The 22286-nt window shown below is 38.6% G+C and overlaps 1 protein-coding gene across 1 annotated transcript; it reads left to right on the top strand.

The window, feature by feature from the left end:
- The first annotated feature begins 2593 nt into the window (after positions 1-2593).
- On the top strand, positions 2594-20755 carry LOC105051360 (trihelix transcription factor GT-1). The gene is given in 8 exon segments (XM_010931750.4): positions 2594-3269; positions 3272-3685; positions 4868-4906; positions 13153-13245; positions 13248-13283; positions 13626-13853; positions 20220-20282; positions 20285-20755. Coding segments are annotated over 8 exon segments (1218 nt in total). The 5' UTR covers positions 2594-3073; the 3' UTR covers positions 20434-20755.
- The last annotated feature ends 1531 nt before the right edge of the window (positions 20756-22286 follow it).

The following is a 22286-nucleotide window of genomic DNA, read 5'->3' on the forward strand; positions in this document are numbered from 1 at the left end:
CAAGGAGTTGTATATGGCGAAGTCTCTCACCAACACTCTTTTCTCCTAGAGGTAGTTTTACCAGCTGCGGATGGCTGAGGGACAGAGCATACAAGAGCATCTAAGCCACTTCTAGAAGATCCTCACCAACCTCCTCAGCATTGGTGAGAATGTTGAGGAGAAGATCAGGGCGCTGGTTTTGCTAGCATCGCTTCCCCCTTCAAACGAGTCCTTGGTGACTGCTCTTCTAGTGGGGAAGAGCACCATCAAGATGGACGAGGTCACCATGGCGATACTTTAGAACGAAGTTCTCAGGAGGGAGAACCCAGCTTCGAGTTCAGGTGGTGGTAGCTCAGCTTTGGTGGCTTCTGGAGGAGCAAGAGACGGTAGACGGAGCGACAGGAGATGGCGACGAGGGTGGTCCAAGTCCAGGAGGGACTTGAGCAAAACCAAGTGTTACCGGTGTGAGGAGTTGGGGCATCTAGCCAGAGATTGCCCTCAACTCAAAAATCAGACGATGGCTACTGTGGCGATGGCCTACAGCGATTCAGATGGAGACGTCCTGGAGATATCTGACGAGATATCTACTTCTTCCTAGTAGTGAATATTAGATTCTGCATACCCCTATCATGTATGTTGCAGAGAGGAGCAGTTTGACTCTCTAGAGAATAGTGAGGGCACTGTATATCTGCTAGATGGATCGAGCTGTGTGATCAGAGGCATTAGGATGGTCAGCTGGAGGATACATAATGGTGCAGTGAGGAGATTGAGGGAGGTTCGATACATATCCAATTTCAGACAGAATCTTATCTCACTTAGCAGACTGGATTCGAGAGGTTACAGGATGGTAGTTGGTGAAAGAATCCTGAGGGTGGTACGCAGCGATAGAATTATGCTGGAGGGGAAGAAGGAGAGCAGAGGATATTATTATTTGACGGAGAGCCTAGTGCGAGGTGGAGCTTTAAGAGTCAGGTGGAGCTCAGAGTGAGGTGGAGCTCCAGGTGGAGGTGGATCGGGCACGGGACAGGAGACTCGGGAGGACGAGAGGCGACGTCGCAAGGTGAGATTCCTATTGCCGCAGGATAATGCCCCAAGTAAGTCTCAGGTCAGGAGGAGCACAGCATATGACGGAGATGGGATCGAGCAGCCTGGCTCGACTCCCATATTTGTCCATCTATGATCAGCAGGCGATTGCCTTAGGGCATTGGGGCGAGGAGATCCAGAAGCTCTCGGAGTTAGGAGGAGGCCGAATATCGAGTCGAGGTGGAGATTGTTAGGATTTGACGTCTCGAGGTGGAATAGTATCTTGGGCGTCGATGGGGCCTGATTTTTTCGATCCACCATGGATCGGGTGATCCACGGTCGGGTCTATGGACCGTCTGGATATTTTTCAGATGTTTTTCCTGCTCCACGATACTATTCCATGGATCAGAGTGCGATCGGATGGCGTGGGTGGCTCCCGATCTTGATCCGACGGTCCAGGGGGTTATTTGGCTTTGTTTAGGACTCCTAATCCCTCTCTAATTGATGATTAAGCCTTTAAAAGGCTGGGAACACATGAAACAGGGAGGTGGCTTGGTTTTTCTCATGGAAAATCATGAGGCTGTGGGCACGCGGTGCAAATGATCAGAATCCGAGAGAAGAGAGAGAGATCGCGTCGCTGAGAAAGAAGGAGCAGGAGGCTCCTGGACAGTAGACGTCGGTCACTTTTGGGGTTCAGAGGGGTCTTCCAAAAGAGAGAGCTTTTGTAAGGGGAACTTCTAGTGAGAGAGAAATTGAGTGTACGGGGGTGGAGGGTGAGATCTTCTCTTGTAAATTTTTTTTTTTCATAGTGAAGTTTGCATGTCCCGTGGAGGCGAGTCCTTTTGTAACTGATCCACGTATTTTGATTATTTTTTGTTTTATTTCTTTTTTCTTCTTGCTGCATTGTATGGTACTGAAAAGGTTCTGGGAGGTGGTGTCCTGGCCAGACATCCATCCAACACAAAATTGGTGGATACTAGCCTCTACCTCATCTGTAACTACGATAAGAGAGTGTGCATATAGCTTTCTACATATTTCACCGGATTTTTTGGGTGACGGAGACGACCAGCTAAACCAACAAATGAGAGATGTTACATATTAGAAAAATAAACTAGTATAAGCTCCTTGAAACACTAGCTAAAGTAATGAACTCACCAAGTTCATGGGCCTTGGCAGCTACATTAACAGTAATTTTGATAGATATCTTTCTTATATTTATGAAAGGAGGATAGATTAGTTCTTTATCAAATCATTGGGTTTGGGTCGGAATAGATCGGATCCGATCATTTATCTCAAGATTCAAATCAATTCTAAAATCTCTACGGATCGGATCGGATTAAAATTTAATAAATCTAAATTTGATTCGAAAAATAAAATGAATCTAATTTTAAAATTTGATTCAAATTTATAATTTTTTTAAAATAATTTTTATTAAATTTATATAAATTAAATTAAATCAGATCATGAATAAATTTGATTCATTTGCAGCATTATTCGATGCTCGAATCCGAACAAAATCCATTTGCAGCCAAACTCAATCCATTTGCAGCCTTACTCAAAGGACACCCAACCGACAACCTTAGGACTTTTACGGAGTCGCAGAGTACTCCAAAAAGGTCCGAAACTCTCACGCGCACTCCGCTTCTCCCTCTCCTCTTTTCCTCTCCAAAGCCTCAGCTCTCACTCCCAGTGGAGAGAAAAAAAAGAACGCGACTCTGCAAACCCAAAACCCTCCCAATCCCTCCTATCTCCTTTTTCTTCTCCGATTTCGATCCCCAATCCTTAACCCCAAGAGGTAATATTTCTTCCGCTCCTCCCCTTCGGTAAAACCCCACTAAAAGCCCGATTCTTCTCTTCCTTTTGATTTCTTTCTCGTCCGCTTTCTTCGCTTCTATTGGTTTCTACTGGTCCCTTTTCTTGAAACCTGATTTTTCCTTTCGTTTGAATCTCTTTTTCTTCCCTTTTAGTCAATTGTGTCGATTTCTACTTGCCCTTGTTGTGGAGTGATCCAAGAGATGGGTTTTGCGCTTTTGGAAGTCCAATTTGTTGCCAAATTTTCTGTTTGGTTCCGATGTCTCTACCCACTCTAGACCAGTACCTCTCCCAATCCCTCCTCCCTTGCTTCCGGAGTCGAGAGGACGAGAGCGACGAGGAGCAGCAAGGGGCAAGGAAGAGCATGTACTTGTCTGACAAGCCCCAATCGGTCGATTATTATAAAGAAGATAGCCGCGACATGATGATCCAGGTCGTCGGCAATGGCGGGCTGCCGCCGCCCAGCAGCAGATGATCCTGGCCGAAAGCAGTGGAGAGGACCACGAGGTGAAGGCACCCAAGAAGCGGGCTGAGACCTGGGTCCAGGAGGAGACGCGGAGCCTCATAAGCCTCCGGCGGGAGATGGATGGGCTGTTTAACACGTCGAAGTCGAACAAGCATTTGTGGGAGCAGATCTCGGCAAAGATGAAGGATAAGGGGTTCGACCGGTCGCCGACTATGTGCACAGATAAGTGGAGGAACCTGCTGAAGGAATTCAAGAAGGCAAAGCATCATGCGAAGGGTAGCGGGGCGGTGAAGATGTCGTACTATAAGGAGCTTGATGAGATGCTCAAGGAGAGGAACAAGAACCCAGCTTATAAGAGCCCCACGGTCTCCAAGGTTGACTCTTACCTGCAGTTTTCTGATAAAGGTATTATTCATTTGATCCTCTTTTGAGTTGTTCTTGTATTTGCTGCAAGAAAGCATTTAAATGGGCATTTATTGTTATTTGAAGGGAAGTTTTGGTTGATTGATTGAAGAGTGTGATTAGGTATTTAGACATTTTGCATTGATTGACACTGTCCATTTGGAAACAAGGTCCTTGTCCATGAATTAATGCGGGGATTTTACAATAGGATATCAAAGGGGGGATTATGCATGAATTCAATTTCCTTACTTTCCAAATGACCTTGGATCACATGCATGTCTCGCAAACTGTTTACTCTTTCACGAGATATATATGTTATTTTATGTACTTAACACCTATTTAACCAAATATGGACTTTTCAGTGTATCTTCAGCATGTCAGTGAGAAACTGGCAGTGTATTTCCTAAGACACCATAGTCAGTTTCTTGCATGTACCTTTCTTTTTCATGACTCTGTATAATATCTGTAAAACCTTGAAGCATGTATTTCTTATGCTTCTCAAACTAGGATTCTTTGGATTAGGTCCTTGTTTGATAATTGGTGTGGAGAATGCTCTTTGTTTTATTTTTAGGTGCATAGAATCATTGGCCTGAGGTTTTGGAGTATTGTTGCTAAATTTAGAAGCGAACAGAGGAGAGAGCTCTTCTTATTCATGTAATTGATGAATTGTCTATGCTTGAAATGTTAATATAAGTAGATGCATGAGTGGACTTTAGACTTTGGAAGATAATGATGTAAAATTCAATATGAAAAGTAAGTTCACAGGATTCATGGTATATAACTATATTATCTTCCTAACAAATTTGTCAACAAAGTTGAAGTGTATATGATATTAATTAAACTGTGAATTGTTGCCACTACAAGTACTTTGGTTCTATTCTCAGATTAAGCTTCTATTATTATTACCAATTTGTAATCTTTAGATTGTGATATTGACGTGCAGAATGGTTGATCTTTGCTCCAGCAAATAGTAATGTTACTGTTTTATGTTCCTATTTTCACCTCTTTTGGGATGTTAATACATTTTAATAGGCAGCATGTTTATTGGTTCATATTTTGTATACATAAGTTAGCTGCATGACTTCATCTACTTCCCCCCATATACTGGCATTTACTTCTCATGACTGCTTGATCATTCATTCATTCATTCATTTGTTGGTTCTTTCATTTTCTTCTATTTTGTAGGTCTTGAAGATGCTAATATTTCATTCGGGCCTGTGGAAGGTATTAGACTATCAATTTAAAATTCATGAAAATTCCCTCTTTACATTGTCCATTGGTTGTTTTTGCTTGATATATTCTCAGTTTTGATGTTTTCTTTTTCCATGGTTAATTTTTTCAGTACTTTAGTAGATGCTGTTCTCTAGGGTTGGTTTAAGTTCTGCTTTCTCAGACATGCATCATTGCACTCAACAGATTACTTATGTAGCTCAAAGTCATATGGTTGAACTTTTAGATAGCTCCTGCATGGTAATCAATTTGTAATTTAAACAAAAGTCTGGAAGATGTCATGAAAATATAGAAGAGAAAACAAGAACATATTACTGAAAAAAGAGAAACATATAATCTATAGGCAACATTGAGAAAAAAAAGGATATGCTTTCTCCAGAAAACTTGAAAAAGGAGCACTTGTCTTTCCTCTCATATCAGTATTAGTGAAAAACCCTTAGATGAATATTATAGTAGTATGTTAGCACCTGTAATTGGTGATATAATTGGGGAAACCTAGTCTCTGAAACATGTCATAGACTTCTCGAATAAATCATAGATCAGTAAGGCACTGAATATAGTTAGGGACTATTGGCAATTCAATTTATGCCAAATGGCTAATTCTAGCTACTTTATGCTGAAAGCAGTATTAATCCTTCAATCGTGATGAAGTTGGAGACAAATAAATAACTTGTGTAAAAAGCTTGAGCATACTCGCTTGTGTCATACTTGCTTCTTTTGTATCATATAATAAGAGTGAATCCAAATGTCTAAATGGTAGCTTTAATGTCTGACATATGGCATGTGTTCTAGTGCTAATTACTAATATGTGCATAAAGCAAGAAATATTGCATAAGGGCTGCTGTTTGTTGGAATAACTATTATTTTAAAACCAATATTAAACCTAAATTAGAAACTAGTTTATGAACAGACAGGTTAGAAGAGGCAATGCTCACCATTGGACCAAGTTGGAAGAGGACTGGGCATAGCATGGTAGGGTGTAAGGGATCCCAACATGAGTGAGCTGACCCAACTTGAGCTCAGCTCAAATGGCTAGCCTGAGCTTCACTCAAGTGTGAGTTAAGCCAAGAATACCAAATCATGCTTGGCTTGTGTCACATTGAGCTGGCTTGAACAGAGCTTGATTTGACCTGGGCATGGGTTGATTGGAGGAAAAAAAGAGCTGGATGGAGAGCTTCAAATTGGGAATTGAAGGGAGAAATAATCGATGTTGTAGTTGTTTTAAGAGATCCATGGATGCCATAAGAACTCAAGGGTGGCATACAGCACAATGGGACTTTCTAGGGCTAATGTCATTGAGCCTTTAAGAGAGCAAACTCGGGGGGGGGGGGGGGGGGTGGAATTGGAGAGAGGAAAAGAGAGGGATAGGATGGTGTCACAAAGAATGAGAGGTTGAAGATTTCTGGTACTTACATCTTTTTCTTCACCCCATTTATCTAGTGATCTTAAGTTGTTAAATCTATAATCTAATGGCTATAATTTTCACCGTAGAGCAAAAATTGTTGTTGTTAGTTTTAAAATCTTATGGCTAAGGGCTAAGGCAGCCTATTGATTCTAACTATCAGTTGATTTTTATGAATAAAATATCAGCAAGTAATATTTGTTTGTTTATGATTTGAGCTATATTGACCTAGACTTGAGTGAAGTAAATCTAGTCTTTGTTCAATTTGTATATTTAGAACTAAAAAATTTTAATTCATGTTTAACTTATCCATGAACCAATATCTAGCTTAATTCAAGCCAAACATGAGCTCCTTATGAATAGTTTGTTCATTTGACAACCTTTTAATATGGTTAGGATGGCCAAGTCTGTGGAGAAATAACATCTTAGATTCAGTTACTTACAATTGCTTACAATAGCTGGAGTTGCTAAGAAAAGTTGCAACTTGATGACTTGAAAGGCCTGATGGAAAACTTCTGTTTAAATTGTCTTGAAATGGTCTATTGGTTTGAACAAGATTTTTGCATTGTGATGAGTTTGCTTAATTCTCCTTATCATTCATATTGGTGTAAACTAAGTTTGATGCTCTTAGGAGCTTAAGGTTGCAAATGATGATGACTTAAAATTGATGTCAAGCTGTAAGAGTGGGTTGTATCATGTGTTAGGTATTAGGGATTTTGGCATCAAGGAGGAACAAGGGTTAGAATTTGAAGTTGAGATGTAATGATGAGTTTAAGCTAGACCTAAGCATTCGCTTGGTAGACTCAGGTTTAAGCTAGGCCTAGACCTAGTAGCAAGATAACTTTGCTAGGCTTGAGATATGCGTTACCACAAGCTTAAAATCTTTAGCTTGGGCTTACTTGATGTAATTGATTGATGATGAGGTTTGATGATTGGAGAAAAGTTGGGCTCAAGCTTAGCCCAATCTGATTGGAGGGTGTGTCGGCCGATGATTGGTTCGACGTTGTATGGGTTTGTACGGTGCCATTTTGGGGCATATCAAAATAAGGAGAGTTGGAGAGGGAGAAGGAGAGAAAAAGAGGGAGAGGGGGAGAGGGAGAGATGGGGACAGGGCCGAAATCTAAGGACCATCGTGGATGTAGGGGGGGAGATACAGGGGGAGAGAGAGAAACACTAACCTGAACCCTTGGAGAGGGTGGTGGAAGAGGGAGAGGAGGGAGGGGGGGGAGAGGGTGAGATGGGGGACTTATCTGGGAGCAACAACAGTGCTAGGTAAGGGCCAAACCAGTGCAACACCCTGGAACAAGCAAAGGAGTGAATGAGCAAAAACAGTGAACCCTTGAAGAGCAAGCAAAGGGGTTAGGGGGGAGGGTTTTTATAAACTGGGTATTGAACCATCTCGAGAGGTTGAACCATTATTGACTGGCATCGATACGGTTCGATATGGGCCAAATTGCTTGAGTTCGAGTGTGTTCAGCAATCAATGGTTTGGCTAGTCTGGGTTGATCCAACTGATCTAACCTGAGTCAACTATGCTCATTAGGTCTAGGAGGGAGGAGGGGAGAAATCAGCGAGAGGGAGGGAAGATTGGCCTTCTAGTTAGCCTAAGATGGGAGGAAGAGAGGCTAGGAAGATGGTGACGATTATAGGCCAGGTGGGGATAGGAGGGGAGAGAGATATAGAGAGAGTAGAGTGGGTTTGGGTGGGATGCTAGGAGGGCCTCCATGGCTGACCGCCAAGGAGAGAGGGGGGGCAATACTGGGTAAGGAGAGGGAGGAGGAGGTTGGGTGCTAGTGGTTGAGGAGGAAGAGAGAGGAGGAGAATGAGGAGGCTTATCGATTAGGGAGGAAGAGAGAGAAAGAGAGAGAGAGAGGAAGTCAATTTTATTAGCAGGGAGAGACATACATGAAGAGGGATAAAGGGAAAAGGGGGTACTAGGGTAGCATTATCCAAGTAGAGGAGACAAGGGGAACCTAGGGTTTCCCTTCACTAATCCCAAATCTATTTTACGATCCAATTCTCTTACCTTTTTTTCTCATTTCAAAATTGGAAACAAAACATATCTTATAGTAAATCATATAAGATATAAAAAATTTATAAAGATATAATATATGTTTAAGTTATAAGTTACATAATGATATATGTAATTATATTCTATAAAATGCAATATATGCTATATGGTTATACAAGCATTAGGCCAAGTCAGGCTGGGCATGTTTAAAAGATGTCAAGCCTGAGCCTGACTGTATTTCTAATTGAGCGTCAAATCCTTGTATTGGGCTTAGCTTATTGAGTCGAGAACCTTAGCCTAATCTTGGAAAGTATCGAGGCAGACGAGGCTAGGTCTATTTTGCTCAAGTCTACTTAAAATTTAGAGATGCAAATATTTATAAATAACTATAAAATTTAGTATTATTTAGACTGCTTATTTTTAGACCACTTGATGCATAGATTAGGCATCTCCAAATCCCATAAATTTTGGTATGTAAGTAGTTCAGAGGTAGTAGATTATATCTAATGGCTCGGATCATCAATGTAAGATCTCCATTGTCCAATATAGAATTGATCAGATTTAAGTGGAGATCTATTCAAGTATAGCCAAGTCCAACTTTGTATGAGCCAGACTCGGCTAAACTCAAATGGATGAATGAAAACAATCCTACTCACCTTTGAAGATAAGGAGGATCTAAGTAGACCATAGCGTTGTCCTTATGAGTTATATCCTACCTTTTGAAAAGGTGAAAACTTGACAGCATGAAAATTGTCCTTTGCACAAACACTTCGTTAGAGCTCCAGAAAAGTTGGAGATGCAAAATCTTCATAAGAATATGTTGACAGGTTCATGCTCTCATGCTTGGCATCAAGAGGGTGTCAATGGTCGACAAGGTCATCTTCTTCTTTATTGGAGACTGACCTTAAATGGAGAAAGTGTTTCAATTGAAAGGGATTTGTGACATTAGTTCTACATATGCGGCAAATTATTATAAATCTCAAGGGTGAACTTACAATGTGCATGACATGAATCTTAGTAGCTGGAATCTTCTACTAGGATAATGCACTTGCATTAGAATCATCTTGGAATCTTGAACCTACACCTGCTTCCTCACTAAGCATTTCTAAGTATCTGCTTCTTTACTAAGTATTTCTAAGTATCTGCTTTGTCACATTTGCCCTTGCATCCACAACCTCACATGCATCTGCTCCCAGTTCTGGCAACATAGTCATGGACATGCAAGCTTACAAGGTTGAGGGCAGTATGTCTGATAGGGTCGTCACAAAAAGAGAAAGGGATATGGCTAAGGTTCAGAAGATCAAGGTCCTATATAGTGCTTAATATGTGCAAGGCTGTAGCTTTTTGATCAATACATGTAGCATCAAGCTACAAGTATTTTTAAGAAGATAAAAAGGAAAAGAAGTATAATGAGTATGGCTCAGTATTGGGAGCTTTAATAATTTTGATGGGATTAATGTGATAAAAATAAAGGCTCTCAAAGAACTTATTCATATTCCTGAAGCTGAACTCTATAGTGGTATGTTTTGAGGCATAGCTGGACGCATGTGTGACAAAGAGTTGCATTGATGGAGGTCCAAGAAGTTTGGTCTACAGGTTTCTTAGGATCAGAACAAGATAAAGATAAAGTTAGCTTAGGGGTCTGGTAGGTTGAGGGCATCAACAAGGTAGTCCTTGTCCATGTGAAAGCATAGAAGAGGTACTGGGACTTGTGGTCCTATGTGTGAGTGTAACGTTATACTTTGGATTGATTTCCCTCAAGAGGTCAAAGCCATCCTACTTTTCCTTGGAATGTCATGGGTCGTGAATGAAGACATGCTATGCATAGTTCCCTCAATGTCAAAAGATTGCATAAGGGAAAGCTAAGGCTTTATTATTGATATAAAGGGCCAACCTTTTTACAACTAGTTGGGTTGAACTGTTGAAGCCAAGTTAGCATGATGCACCACAAGGATTGCTATGTCGTTATGCTTGGGATGGTTGAAGAGTAGAAGATATTGAACCTTGGGATCAGCACATGCATTAAAATGGTTAGCACGTAACGACCTGAATTTCAAAAACAAGGTTAACACAAGAGACTTTATCATGCAAGCAAGAATGAATGCACACAATAAAGGTTTTTGTATGATCGCATGGGAGGAGATTCTTACCAAGTGAGGATTTTATAGTTGGTGAGAATAGCAAGATTTAATACAATTGATTGGAAAACAATTAAGAAGGTTTGGTATACTATGCAAATAATCTTGGCATGAGAGGATGCTGTAGTTATGAAGGAGATCTTAGGATGCTTACCACTTACCCTATATTTGTACATTAGAGAAATACTTTAAGATGTATTGCAGAATTCTTGGGTTTTTTTGTGTCTGCTGGATACTTGCCACTTGGTTAAATCTCTCCTTTTCCCTTTGAGGGAATGTCACTTGACTAAATCTCAATCATTTCAAGTAGGAAATAGACTTTATACCGAGAAAGAGCTCTTGTACTATTACCAAGCAAGTATTGAAGCAAGTAAAGGGAACTAATGATGGAAGTTGGACATATTCATAGAATTGTGTGTATATGGGATCAAGTTTTCTAAAGGGGAGACTAGGGTGTTTAGCATGAGTCGACGTGCTTGGGGTGAGGAATAAGAACGGTGGACAAGGCACTTATGAAGAAGGGAGCATGTTATTGGTGCAACCTATGCACCAAATCTACGAGAAGATAAATTTGTAATGCACAACTTGAAATGGGTTGGAGTCATAGAATGTTACATTAGCCATTCTTTGACAAGTTGCCAATAGTTGAGGGTTTTTTTTTTTTTTTTAAATTAGATATAATCAACAAAATTTAGTGGATTAGATGTAGAGATGGAAATGGGTTGAGCTTCCTCGAGACCCATTTAGTTGGGACAACTTGGGGTTGGGCTATGGGTTGGATTTTCTAGATTTGGGTCAAGTGTAGAACTAAAAATTAAAGTATCAAATGATTTTGGGAAGGGTTTAGGCAAGTCCTTGGTCCTGTTTGAGCCTATAGCCTGAAGGTTGAATAATATTTTATCAAGTTATAAATACTATATTTTTTATTTTTATTTGATGCATTTTAATCTTCATCCATTTAAAATGGATGGATGGGATTGGTCCATTTAATATTATTTAATTTAATTTTAATCTTCATCACTTTAATGTTATATATTTTTTTTATTTGTTGTATTTTACTCTTCATCCATTTAAAATGGATGGATGGGATTGAATATCTTAAACAAACCTAGTTTGCTTTATATCTGCAGCCCCATCTCTTTGCCACCCCACTCATGCTCTCCCTTTCTACTGCACCACTTTGGGTAGTATATTCCTCTCTCCCCTTCTACTTCTTCTGTTATAGTTTGCCTCCTCCAATCTCTCCCATTCGTAGAGCCACCACTTCTTTTTTGCACCCCTCCACCCTTTCTGTCCCTTTCTTGTTCTATCTCCTCTTTTGCTCCACCTTCCTTCTACTACTCTACCTTCTTTAGTATCTTCCCCTAGAGGGGCCACCATCTTTTTATTTTTACCCTCCGTCAAATTGGAAGGTCTTTGACCTACCTTCATCAGCTATGTGTGTGTGAGAGAGAAGGGCAGCAGAGGGGAAAAGAGATGTGGGCTTGTTTTAAGCCCAACATTTTCGGGCCATTCAGCTTGATTCAGGTCAAGAACATTTGTGCTTTGGATGGGGCTTAGATTTGATCTAGGGTTAGGCTTTGGCCGGAGGTTTTAGAGATTTTTTGGGCTTAGTCCCAGCTTGAACTTCGATTTTTTTTTTTTTTGGGAGGGGTGGGGTGGTGTTGGGGGTTGGGGCGCTAGGCTTGAGCAAGAGGGTCACCCAATCTAATTGGTTTGATTTCAGCCTAGGTATTTGAGTTTAGCATTAATATGACCATAAGGATGTGATATCATCTCTATCTCTACTACATTGTCGCTTTTACCACTATTCATTGCCCTACCATTTTTGATATGGTTGCATGGGCACAAGCATAATACAAATATATACAGCCTTGCACCCATGTGTGGAGAGGTTGTTTCCATGTTTGGAACCCATGACACCTAGATCACAATAGAGCAACCTTATCTCTATGCCAAGGCTCACCCCTAGTATGTACTGAAACTACTGGCTTTTAAAAAAATGAACAACCACGAGTATGCACTGCATAGCCGGTACAGTACTGTTGGTATGCATCAATGCACACTGGTACTAAACCTGGATGGCCAGCGGATACTGGTACATAGGGTTTCAGTGTACTGGCACTTGAACCATGCTGGTTTGGCATTGGAACAGTATAACGATCATACTGTCCTGTTCCAGCAGCTTTTGAAACCATATATATGAGTTTGTTTCATCATTGCACAATCATGTATAATGATGTGAAAATAGAGACCAGTGTTTTACCTAGATCTAGCCATATGTCAGGGGGAATGGAGCTGCATTTCAAGAAATTGTGTTAAGAAGAGTCAGATAGCAATAAACACTGAAACATGTATTGTACAGTATGTATATTAATTGGAACTTGAGTAAATCGGTCTATTTTTAGGTACCAACTCCTCAATAATATTTCTGGTCATTTTGGGCTCTGATTTGCACTAATCAAATTGCTTTTTGCTTCATATAAATTTGACTTGCCTTTGACCTGTTCATTACATGGACATGAAGGCCATAATTTCATATGATATTTTGCTTCATAGTGTGTACATGGGTAAGCTCGTGAACTTTATATATTGCTCTTGCTGGGAAATAAATATGTTCAGCCATCAAATCTATATTTAACCTTCTGATTTTTTTTTAATATTCTTTTTTTTTTTTAATGAATATCAGGAAGTGGTAGGTCAACACTCAATATGGACAGGCGTTTGGATCATGAGAGACATCCTCTTGCCATAACAGCAGCTGATGAAGTGGCAGCCAATGGTGTCCCCCTTGGAATTGGAGAGACACCCCTGCAAATGGTAATGCATCTTACTTGCAGTCTAGATTAATTTTTGCATTGTCTTGTATATTGGTTTCTTCTGATAAATTATTTTGTAAGCATGGAAATTTTTTTGATTTGTTTTTCCTTGGTCTGGAAAATGTTATTGAAACTGAATCGTCTAAGACTAGATGCAAAGTTTAAGCAGATGGTTTCATTTTTTATGTCAATGAAAGTGAATCAAATTGAATATTCTATCTATTTTTAATATCATGCTCTGCAGTCTATCTTGATAGAACTTAATAAATTTCCACATGTAGATGTAATGGCAGTTTTGGAAAAGTAATGCTTGCCTTCCCTCCTTGTTCTTCTTTTTCGGTAGGTGGCGATAATCATACCTCGTATGGTGGAAGGGTTATTTTAGTCAAGTGGGGAGACTACACAAGAAAGATTGGTATTGATGGCAGTGCAGAAGCAATAAAGGATGCAATCAAATCAGCATTTGGAATAAGGACTAGAAGGGCATTTTGGCTGGAGGATGAAGATGAGGTAGTTCGTAGCCTTGACAGGGACATGCCACTGGGAACCTATACTCTTCATCTTGACGATGGTAATGTAAAATGCTTATATATTTTCCAATGACCTACTATTTAAGATTTTGTATAATGGTTATCCAAATTCAACAGTTAAATAAAATCTATATGTGTGTTTCATAATGTGCCCTTTTTTCAAAATTTCCCTGCCACTTTTCAGATATTTGGAATCTTGTTCTCCAAATATTACAAGATGGTGTAATTGTCTTTTCAGTGTTTAAATTGCAATATTAGGTATAAGAGGCTGGGAATGATATTTAAATACTATTCAATCATCTGAGTATTGGGCAGGTAATGTATAAAGTCAGTTTGATCAACTACACAACTTTGCTCCTGCCTCAGCCATTTTATACTAAGGAAAACTACATGAAAATCTCAGCATTTCGTTACTAACTTTACAATATTTCTTGATAAGACTCTTTGATAGCCTTCTTTTTCTTTTTCAAATTCTAATGGGGTGAAGAATTGCATGAGTTATGTACTCATATAACAAGGACAAAAAGAGGCCATCTAGTGGAACCGTTTTATGTGAAACTTTTTGCAACAACTTCAGATTTATCATCACTGCATAGCTAGATGAACATCCCCATTTCAGATCTTGATACCTAATGCATGCAAATCGAAAAGGATACGCAAGGCGTAGGCCTCCTGAAAATGGTCTTTATCTCTTTAAGTCTTCATTCAGACCCTCTATTTCAAGCTTTCAATGCTAGTTTTTATATTACTAGCATTTGACAAGCAAATGCATATAATGCTTGATTAGCCTGTGCGTGGTTGAAATTATATACCAAAAAACTGTTGGGGTTTCTCCATTGGCTGTCATTACTAATGAGTGTTATTACACTCCCATTGTTGATCAAATGCATCCCATATGATTATCTGCTTTAGAAGTTTTTAAGAGAAAAAAAATGGAGCACATCTAAACAAGCGAATGCATTTTTATGCTACCACAAATATTGAGGAGAAAATTGGTAAAACAAAGAGTGTGGCCTGACACCCGGACAGTCATGGAGTTTGGAAACTAAATAGTTATGTTGAATTGATTGAATAAGAATATAAATTATCGTATAAACTAGGAAAATAAGCAAACTCATGTTTTGTAAAACAAGATCGGCATAGTTAGGACAGAGGCATGAGAATTGGATTCTTACACAGCCAGGCATCTGACTTCGCAAGAGGAGAAAGAAAAGGCAATATGGGTACATGTAGGAAAAATGAATAAAGAAAGTGTTGAAAAATATTTTCGGTTAAGATTCTTACTACACGTATTTCTTATCCAAACTTTCCTGTTAGTTACAAGCATGAGAAAATAAAATTTCACAAAGCTATTTTCATTTCTACATTTTTGACAGTTCACTTCTAACATCATTATGGTGGGTCAAACTCATTTTGGAAGCATGCAATGCTCCACCCATCTCTAAAAGCTGAAATCCAAGAATTTGATAAGTTTTCCAAGCTTATGAGGTGCACTTGATTCGGATAAGCATCTGACACCAACTTGTAGAGTTCTAATGCAACTGTCCATGTAACACAAGTAAATGCAAATTATGCAATTCTTTTAACAAATTTTAAATAAATGAAAGAATTCAGCTCCTTTAGTCACACCTGTACATGTAGGTCAAACAGGAAATATATTGTCTATGTATGTAATCTTTGCATATATTAATATTTTCCGTAGAACATGCACACAGCACGTATGCAGCATGTTGTATTATTAGATAGTACGTCATCACCATGTCTTCCTCTCCGAATTTGGAAACTTAGAGATTCAAATCTCCTAATAATATATGCATTAATTCATCACTGTAGTAATTTTAAGTATATTACTGTATTAATAATTAATATTTACTTAACTAGTTAAAAGTTGGTAAGTTTTATAAGAAAAAAGAAGGCACTATCTAGCGAGAAAATATGTAACTGCAGTTATTTTTTCTATTCCATAAATATTAAATACTATATACTATTGAAATACATCAACATACAGGGCGATGTTTCCTTCCTCGAGAAAAGAACGGTCATTTTGTCAAACATGGAAAACTATCGATTGCTTATTATTCTCTGAAACTAATATTTCCATCTATTTTCTTCATTTTTTGTCAGGATCATAATATTCAAATTGCTTTCATATGTTCCATTTATTTATTTTAGCATCAATAAGTTTTTATGAATATTTCTTGTACTGACAAGAGTTTCACATGGCTATATTTTCGTGAATACGTGTATGCCTGCATGCGTGTGTGCATGTGTTTGTACATGGAAGCTCCAATATTCCAAAAGCTTAGCTATTAGTTATGACTTGTGCCTCGGTGCATGGTATTGGTAGGCCCTGAAGTTGATCATCCATGATATTCATTATGTTCTAGATATCTCTGATGCTTGCAGACCGAAATTTTAATGGGTTGGATAGTCCTGAACCATATCATCAAAAGGAGTCATTTGTTATATTACTAGATATGAACAACAAACATGGACGCGGGATACAGATACTAAACCGATACCGCAAACTTAGCAAAAAAAAAGAAAAAAGGATACAATATGGCTAGGATAATATATATTAAATGTCTGTATGTACGTACATATTTTATATATCCACATGCGCGCGTGCGCGCACACACACATGCACACACACATACATATGCATGCATGTAAGAAGGCATTCATAAAGCACAGTAAGCTATCAAAATAACAGTCCATATTTTATATGAGAGCTTGAACTTCTAGAAACTCATTATTTATTCATCATTCAAATATATAGACCCCAATCCATAATTCATATCTTAATATTAGCATCACAGACTACAAAATTAACCATGCATTCTTGAATGCTTCATGTCACAAAGGAAAGAACACTCCATTCCTCTGTTTGGGTGAATGCTTCATGTCACAAAGGAAAGAACACTCTATTCCTCTGTTTGGGAAGTATCAGGAAATATCTTGAGTGTATCCAGGAATTATCAGGAGTATTTTTTTAGTTTTGAAAAATGGGATACTTGACACAATTGTCGAACATATATTTGAGAAGTATTGTACAAGTGTATCAATATGGATGTGTATGTGATTTAAAGTATTTGTGCTTCCTAGAGTACTACAAAATTGTTTGTTTAAGTATCACATGAAAAATGAGTAACAAATCTTCAGAGAATCTGAATTTACATTTTAGGCATTTAAGTTGGTTATGCAGGCAAGCAGTTCATCTGTAACTTGTTTTGGCTCGGAATCAGCTTAGCGGAAGTTCACACAATTAGTAAAGGAGTTGAGCTTGAGACTTTTCTTTATTTTTTTGATCTATCATGCTCAAAATATTACATATAAAAACTAAGGCAATAGTTTATTATCTCCTTTTTTAATCTGGTTTATATTTGTTTATCAAATAATTTATAAAAAGGATGTATTAAGGGGGTGCTTGGTTCATGGCCAGAATTGCAATCGAAATGGGAATCAGAATGGCTTGGAATCAGAATCGGAGTGGCCAAATCTCCCGAAGCGCTTGGTTCGTGATCGAAATCGAAATTAGAATTGGAATGAAAATTTGAATTCAGAGAGAAGAGTAGGGATTGAGTTCTATGTAGATTTGGGCCATTCCATTCCACCCCGAAATTGAAATCGGAATGGGACTCCTTCCAACCAAACGGTTGAATGGGAGTCCCCCATATCTATTCTGATTCCAGACCTCCACTCCCCCAACTAAGCACTCCCTAAATGTATTCATGCTGTTAGGTTGACATGTAATGGGTGGAATTAGCTCAAAGCATGTCTTTGTATGTATTTTTCTTTTTCAAGAAAAGCCTAGGGGACCTTAAGTTCTCACCAATCACTTAAAATGAGGCGTTCAACTTGACTTTGGCTTGAAGTAACTAAACTGAGCTCAAGCTTGGATTGAGAGCTGAGCTTGAGCATGGCTCCTGAACTCAGCTCATTTTCACCTTTGTGGGTATTCAGGACGTTGTAGATGATGATGAATGATATGGACCATTGGTTTGGATGACCCATCATGCATGTTGACTAGGAGGCATACCTGAGTTAATTATACATTGTGGGCTGGAAAGCTGTTAAGATTTAAGAGTGTTCATGCATGAGATGATGCATCTCACTGAGAAGCAATTTATGCACACATCTCACTCTCTTCTAAATGCGTTCCTCTTATAAATTAAATATGTTGCTCTGTTTTCACTCTCTAATAAATGAGCAAAAGAGAAAGAAACGAAGTGCATAAAATAAATGTGAAGTTCATGTACTCCAGTATCATGATTGATGGTTGCATCCGTCAAATTCTTCATCCTCTTGACTAAACCATGTAATTGCATGCGTATTCACATGTTTGTGATTATTAGAAGTTTAGAACCATTGGCATCCATCAAACGTTTCTTCCTCTTGACTAAAGCGCACACATTGCCTATGTGCATGCACATGCACGCATGCACGCATACACCTGTGAGGATATGTGAGCACATGCACACCTGTGAGAATATGTGCATGCAGCATGTCTGTGAGGATAGCGAGCCAAGTTGTTTCTATGTAGAATCATTGATTTTCTGTTAAAACATCATTCATGGAAAATCTTTTTCATTTTATCCAAATGATATTCCATGAGTTATGCTAATATCACAAGATATTCATTTACCTAGTAATAAATCTCCTTTTGCTTCCACTTTTCTAGATTTCCTCTCTCCTTGGTCCTATATTCTCCTGCCATACCCTCCTCTCCATTTATTACCCTACACCAAAGCCCAAACCTTATCAATGCAAATCATCCATATGGAGAATCTAAAATGTTGATCATGATCACACCTAAAAAACATGAGCATTTATTGTGGAGGTAACTTTTTTAATAGATCATATGGTATTAACTCATAAAATTGATGGCAATACCTGAGTTGTTTAAGGAAAAAAAAATGAATGTGCATTGTGGACCCTGTAAATCAAGGATGATCTACTAAGGTAAAAATAAAATAAATCATCATATCTGGACCTATAGATAGTTCCTTTTATAGTTTTTTGCCCTCCATATATATATGTATGTATGTATGTTTGATTCTAGGGCAACTTTATACAAACACAACCATATCTGTCAGTTTTTGTAGTTCATCTACATATACATTGATTGGGTCGAAATATAAAAAATTAATTGAAAACCCTCTTTTTATCTTCACCTTCTACCAGTCCTCTCACTTCATCCTTTGTTGCCATCACCATTTATCATTTTCTTTCCATATTCATTACCCTACCATATTCGAACTCTACCATTATTGATCTGATCACCTTATATCTTGTTTGCGACTAGAAACTTATTCCTACCTTGTCCCATCTCCACTATTCTCAAGTACGTGATAAGCCTGAGATTGATTTCTTCTCTAATGCTGCTTTTATTTAGTCATCATTTACTTTATGCCCTTGTTCGCACTATCCTAGTTTGATTGCCCACAGTGGAAAAAGGTGAAGAAGTGATGCCCGGTCAGAGGAGGTAGTAGTTAGATCACTGAGTGTCATAGTTGATAAAGATTGTGGTGAGAACCAAAGGCGGACTAGCTAGTATTATGATGGGGATGGCAAGGACTACTGCTTTGAGAAGTGGGCAAATTGGGATAAATCTGGAATGGAGAGCCAAGGAGTCAGAAGTTGCATAGCAGATGGTTTGAACTTAAATCATTTAGTTCAACCACAATGTACTAATAGTTCCACCTGTTTAACAGACGAGGTGAAGGTAGTGCGGTACTACTACTTACCAGTTTGTTTCTATTTCCATTTCAAGTAACTAGTTGGGTGGATCAAACATGTGCAGATGTGCATGGGTGAGTGGGTGGCTTCATGCATGTGCCTGTGCATGCCTGTACTTATAATTCTATACCCTCAAGGATGTTGCCACAATGGTATTATGAATGTGTAGGGGCCTCCTGGCTTTCTTACCATCGCATTCAATGCCACAAATACAATGCAATCATCATTATAAGGTCAGTTGATGGGAAGTATTGTGCCCTCATCTATTCAAAGTCGTCACTGAATAGTGTCAATATAGTGTGTGGTACATTCACTCCTGTACCCTGCAATCATGATATATGGAGAATGGAGATGCTTGCATCTTATTAATGCAGAGATGTCTGTCAGCTTCATGTTTTTTGAAGATACAATTCAGTGACACTAAGTATATTTATCTAAATTGTTGGAATGATTGCATGTGAAAGTTTCAGTACAGAGCATTTTCCTCTAGACGTCTTTGTAGAATCTTGAATTAATTCCATGTTTTTTATGTGGTCTTCTGAAAACTAATGTTCCTCCAATTGATTTCCTATTCTTGTTCAAATTCTTGAATGATGTTTTAACTCTTGTTTCATCATAAATTGGCATCTTTCCTGAGGCTTAGATCTTGACTTTTCTGGTTGTTTCAGGGATATCAATAAAAATTTGCATATATGATGAGACTGACCGCATAACAGTTCGTACTGAGGAGAGACAATATACACTCAAGAGGATTTTCGTGATTTCCTTAATCGCAATGGCTGGACTGGCCTAAGAGAGTTAAGTGGCTTTAGAAGTGTTGACACAATGGATGACCTTCGTCCTGGTGCTGTGTATCAGGGTATAAGACTCCTGAGTGATTAGAGAGCACCAAAAAATATATGATGACTTGAAGCACCAGACAACCATATACTCACGGGTTCACAAACTGTTCATGCTGTTTGACCATTGAGGTTGTGCATTAAACTACTAAGAATAGCTAAGTTTGTAGCTTTAAATCAAGCATCCTTCCTAATGAAGTCACATTGTCATTATCCAAATCTTGTACATCATCTGATCAAAAATGTTGACTTGAAAATTTCTGCTGCAGTTGGATGTCCAATGAACCATTTCCACCCCTGAGATGAGGTGGCTGACTCTACTAACGTTGTAGATAATCTATACAAAATGATTCTCTTTACAGAAATTTTTAAGCTTGTCTGGGCAGTTGTTTTAGTGGGTTTATAATTGGTCATTGCACAGCTTTCTGTAATCCTGTACGGTGCAATTGCAATCTTTAAGAAGGTAAGTCGACCTTGTCATTGATGCAGCTGCCATAATAAATATCATGGCATGTCGGTGCTTCTCTTTGTTTGATGTGTACTGCTACCCTTTTCTATTTTCTATTTTCTTTTTTTTCTTTGATGATGGAAGAGTGCTGCTTCCATTACTGCACCATTCCTGCTTCATTCGCCGGTCCTATATGGCAGTTGAGAATTGGTGCGACACACAGGAGGAAGGTGAGTGCTAGTTGGGATCAAGCCATTCTCAAAGTTCCAACTGCGACATCAGCCTGTTGGTTGTTACATCAACAGCAGGGAATAGGTGATGTTTAACATTTTCCTTATTCAATCTTATACTTCAATAATTCACCAGGTGATTGATTCAACTATAGATTTTCTGGTGGTTTTTGGTGGATAATTGCCAAAGATGTGCGGCAATCGCTTGAACTTTTGAATGCGAGGAGTAAGAAGTTTTGGATAAGCTTCAGGGTATGCAGATAGAAAGTGACTTCATATAAGGTAACAAGTTGATTAGATATTTGCGATACCCTTCAGAAAACAACGATGTTCAGACACCAATGAAGGCAAATAGTCCGGCAGATTGGTTGGCTAGGAATGTTTAACACCAAAGAAGGCAAATAGTCTGGCCGACTGGTTGGCTTAAATGGTATGCATGGATAAATACAGCGTTGTTTGTGTACCCATTCCATATGGAATTAGAAAAGCAATCAGCTACTGTGTTAATCTGCATGCAAGGAGGGGTTTATGATGTCAAAGTAATCGCATTTCCTCCCAGACATGATAGAAACGGCAAGAAGATAGATTTGTCTGCAACACCAAATAAAAGTTTTGGATCCATATGTAACTGTGTGGTTGATTGGCAAGAGAGTAGGAATGCTTGTCATATTATAGTTCATCTTGATGATGTTATAGTGTTGTTATGCATCTAAGCATTAAATCCTTGCATCATCCAGACTTGCAGTTGCTTCATGCAACCATGAACGCATTGCAAATGAGTCTGAAAACATATTAGGTGTTTGGCTCTGTTTGCTCCTCTATCCCGATAATGAGAAACGAATTTGTGAGTACGCATGCCCTTTGGAAGTAAATATTGTTCTAAAAATTTTTTTCTGGTCAGAACACAAATACTGGATATTGCTATATTATCCTGATACAGGAATAGATAGATAGATGTGGACAATTTTTGATATATCCATGTATCTTAAAACAATGGTATACGTTCCCAGCTTCTTGATGCATCAAGGATTTAACTGCTGTTGTATGATTACCATATGTTTGAACCAAATTTAACATTGCAAAAATCTAGTCTACATCCATACTGATAAAAAAGTATATTGGAAATACGTGATTCATACGCATCTGAAAGAGATAGATACTAGCTAGCTGCATTGTAATTGAATTTTAAACAAATATGTATATTACTACTGTTAGTAT

The sequence above is a fragment of the Elaeis guineensis genome, chromosome 9 (assembly GCF_000442705.2).
Source record: "Elaeis guineensis isolate ETL-2024a chromosome 9, EG11, whole genome shotgun sequence".
NCBI classification, from domain to species: domain Eukaryota; kingdom Viridiplantae; phylum Streptophyta; class Magnoliopsida; order Arecales; family Arecaceae; genus Elaeis; species Elaeis guineensis.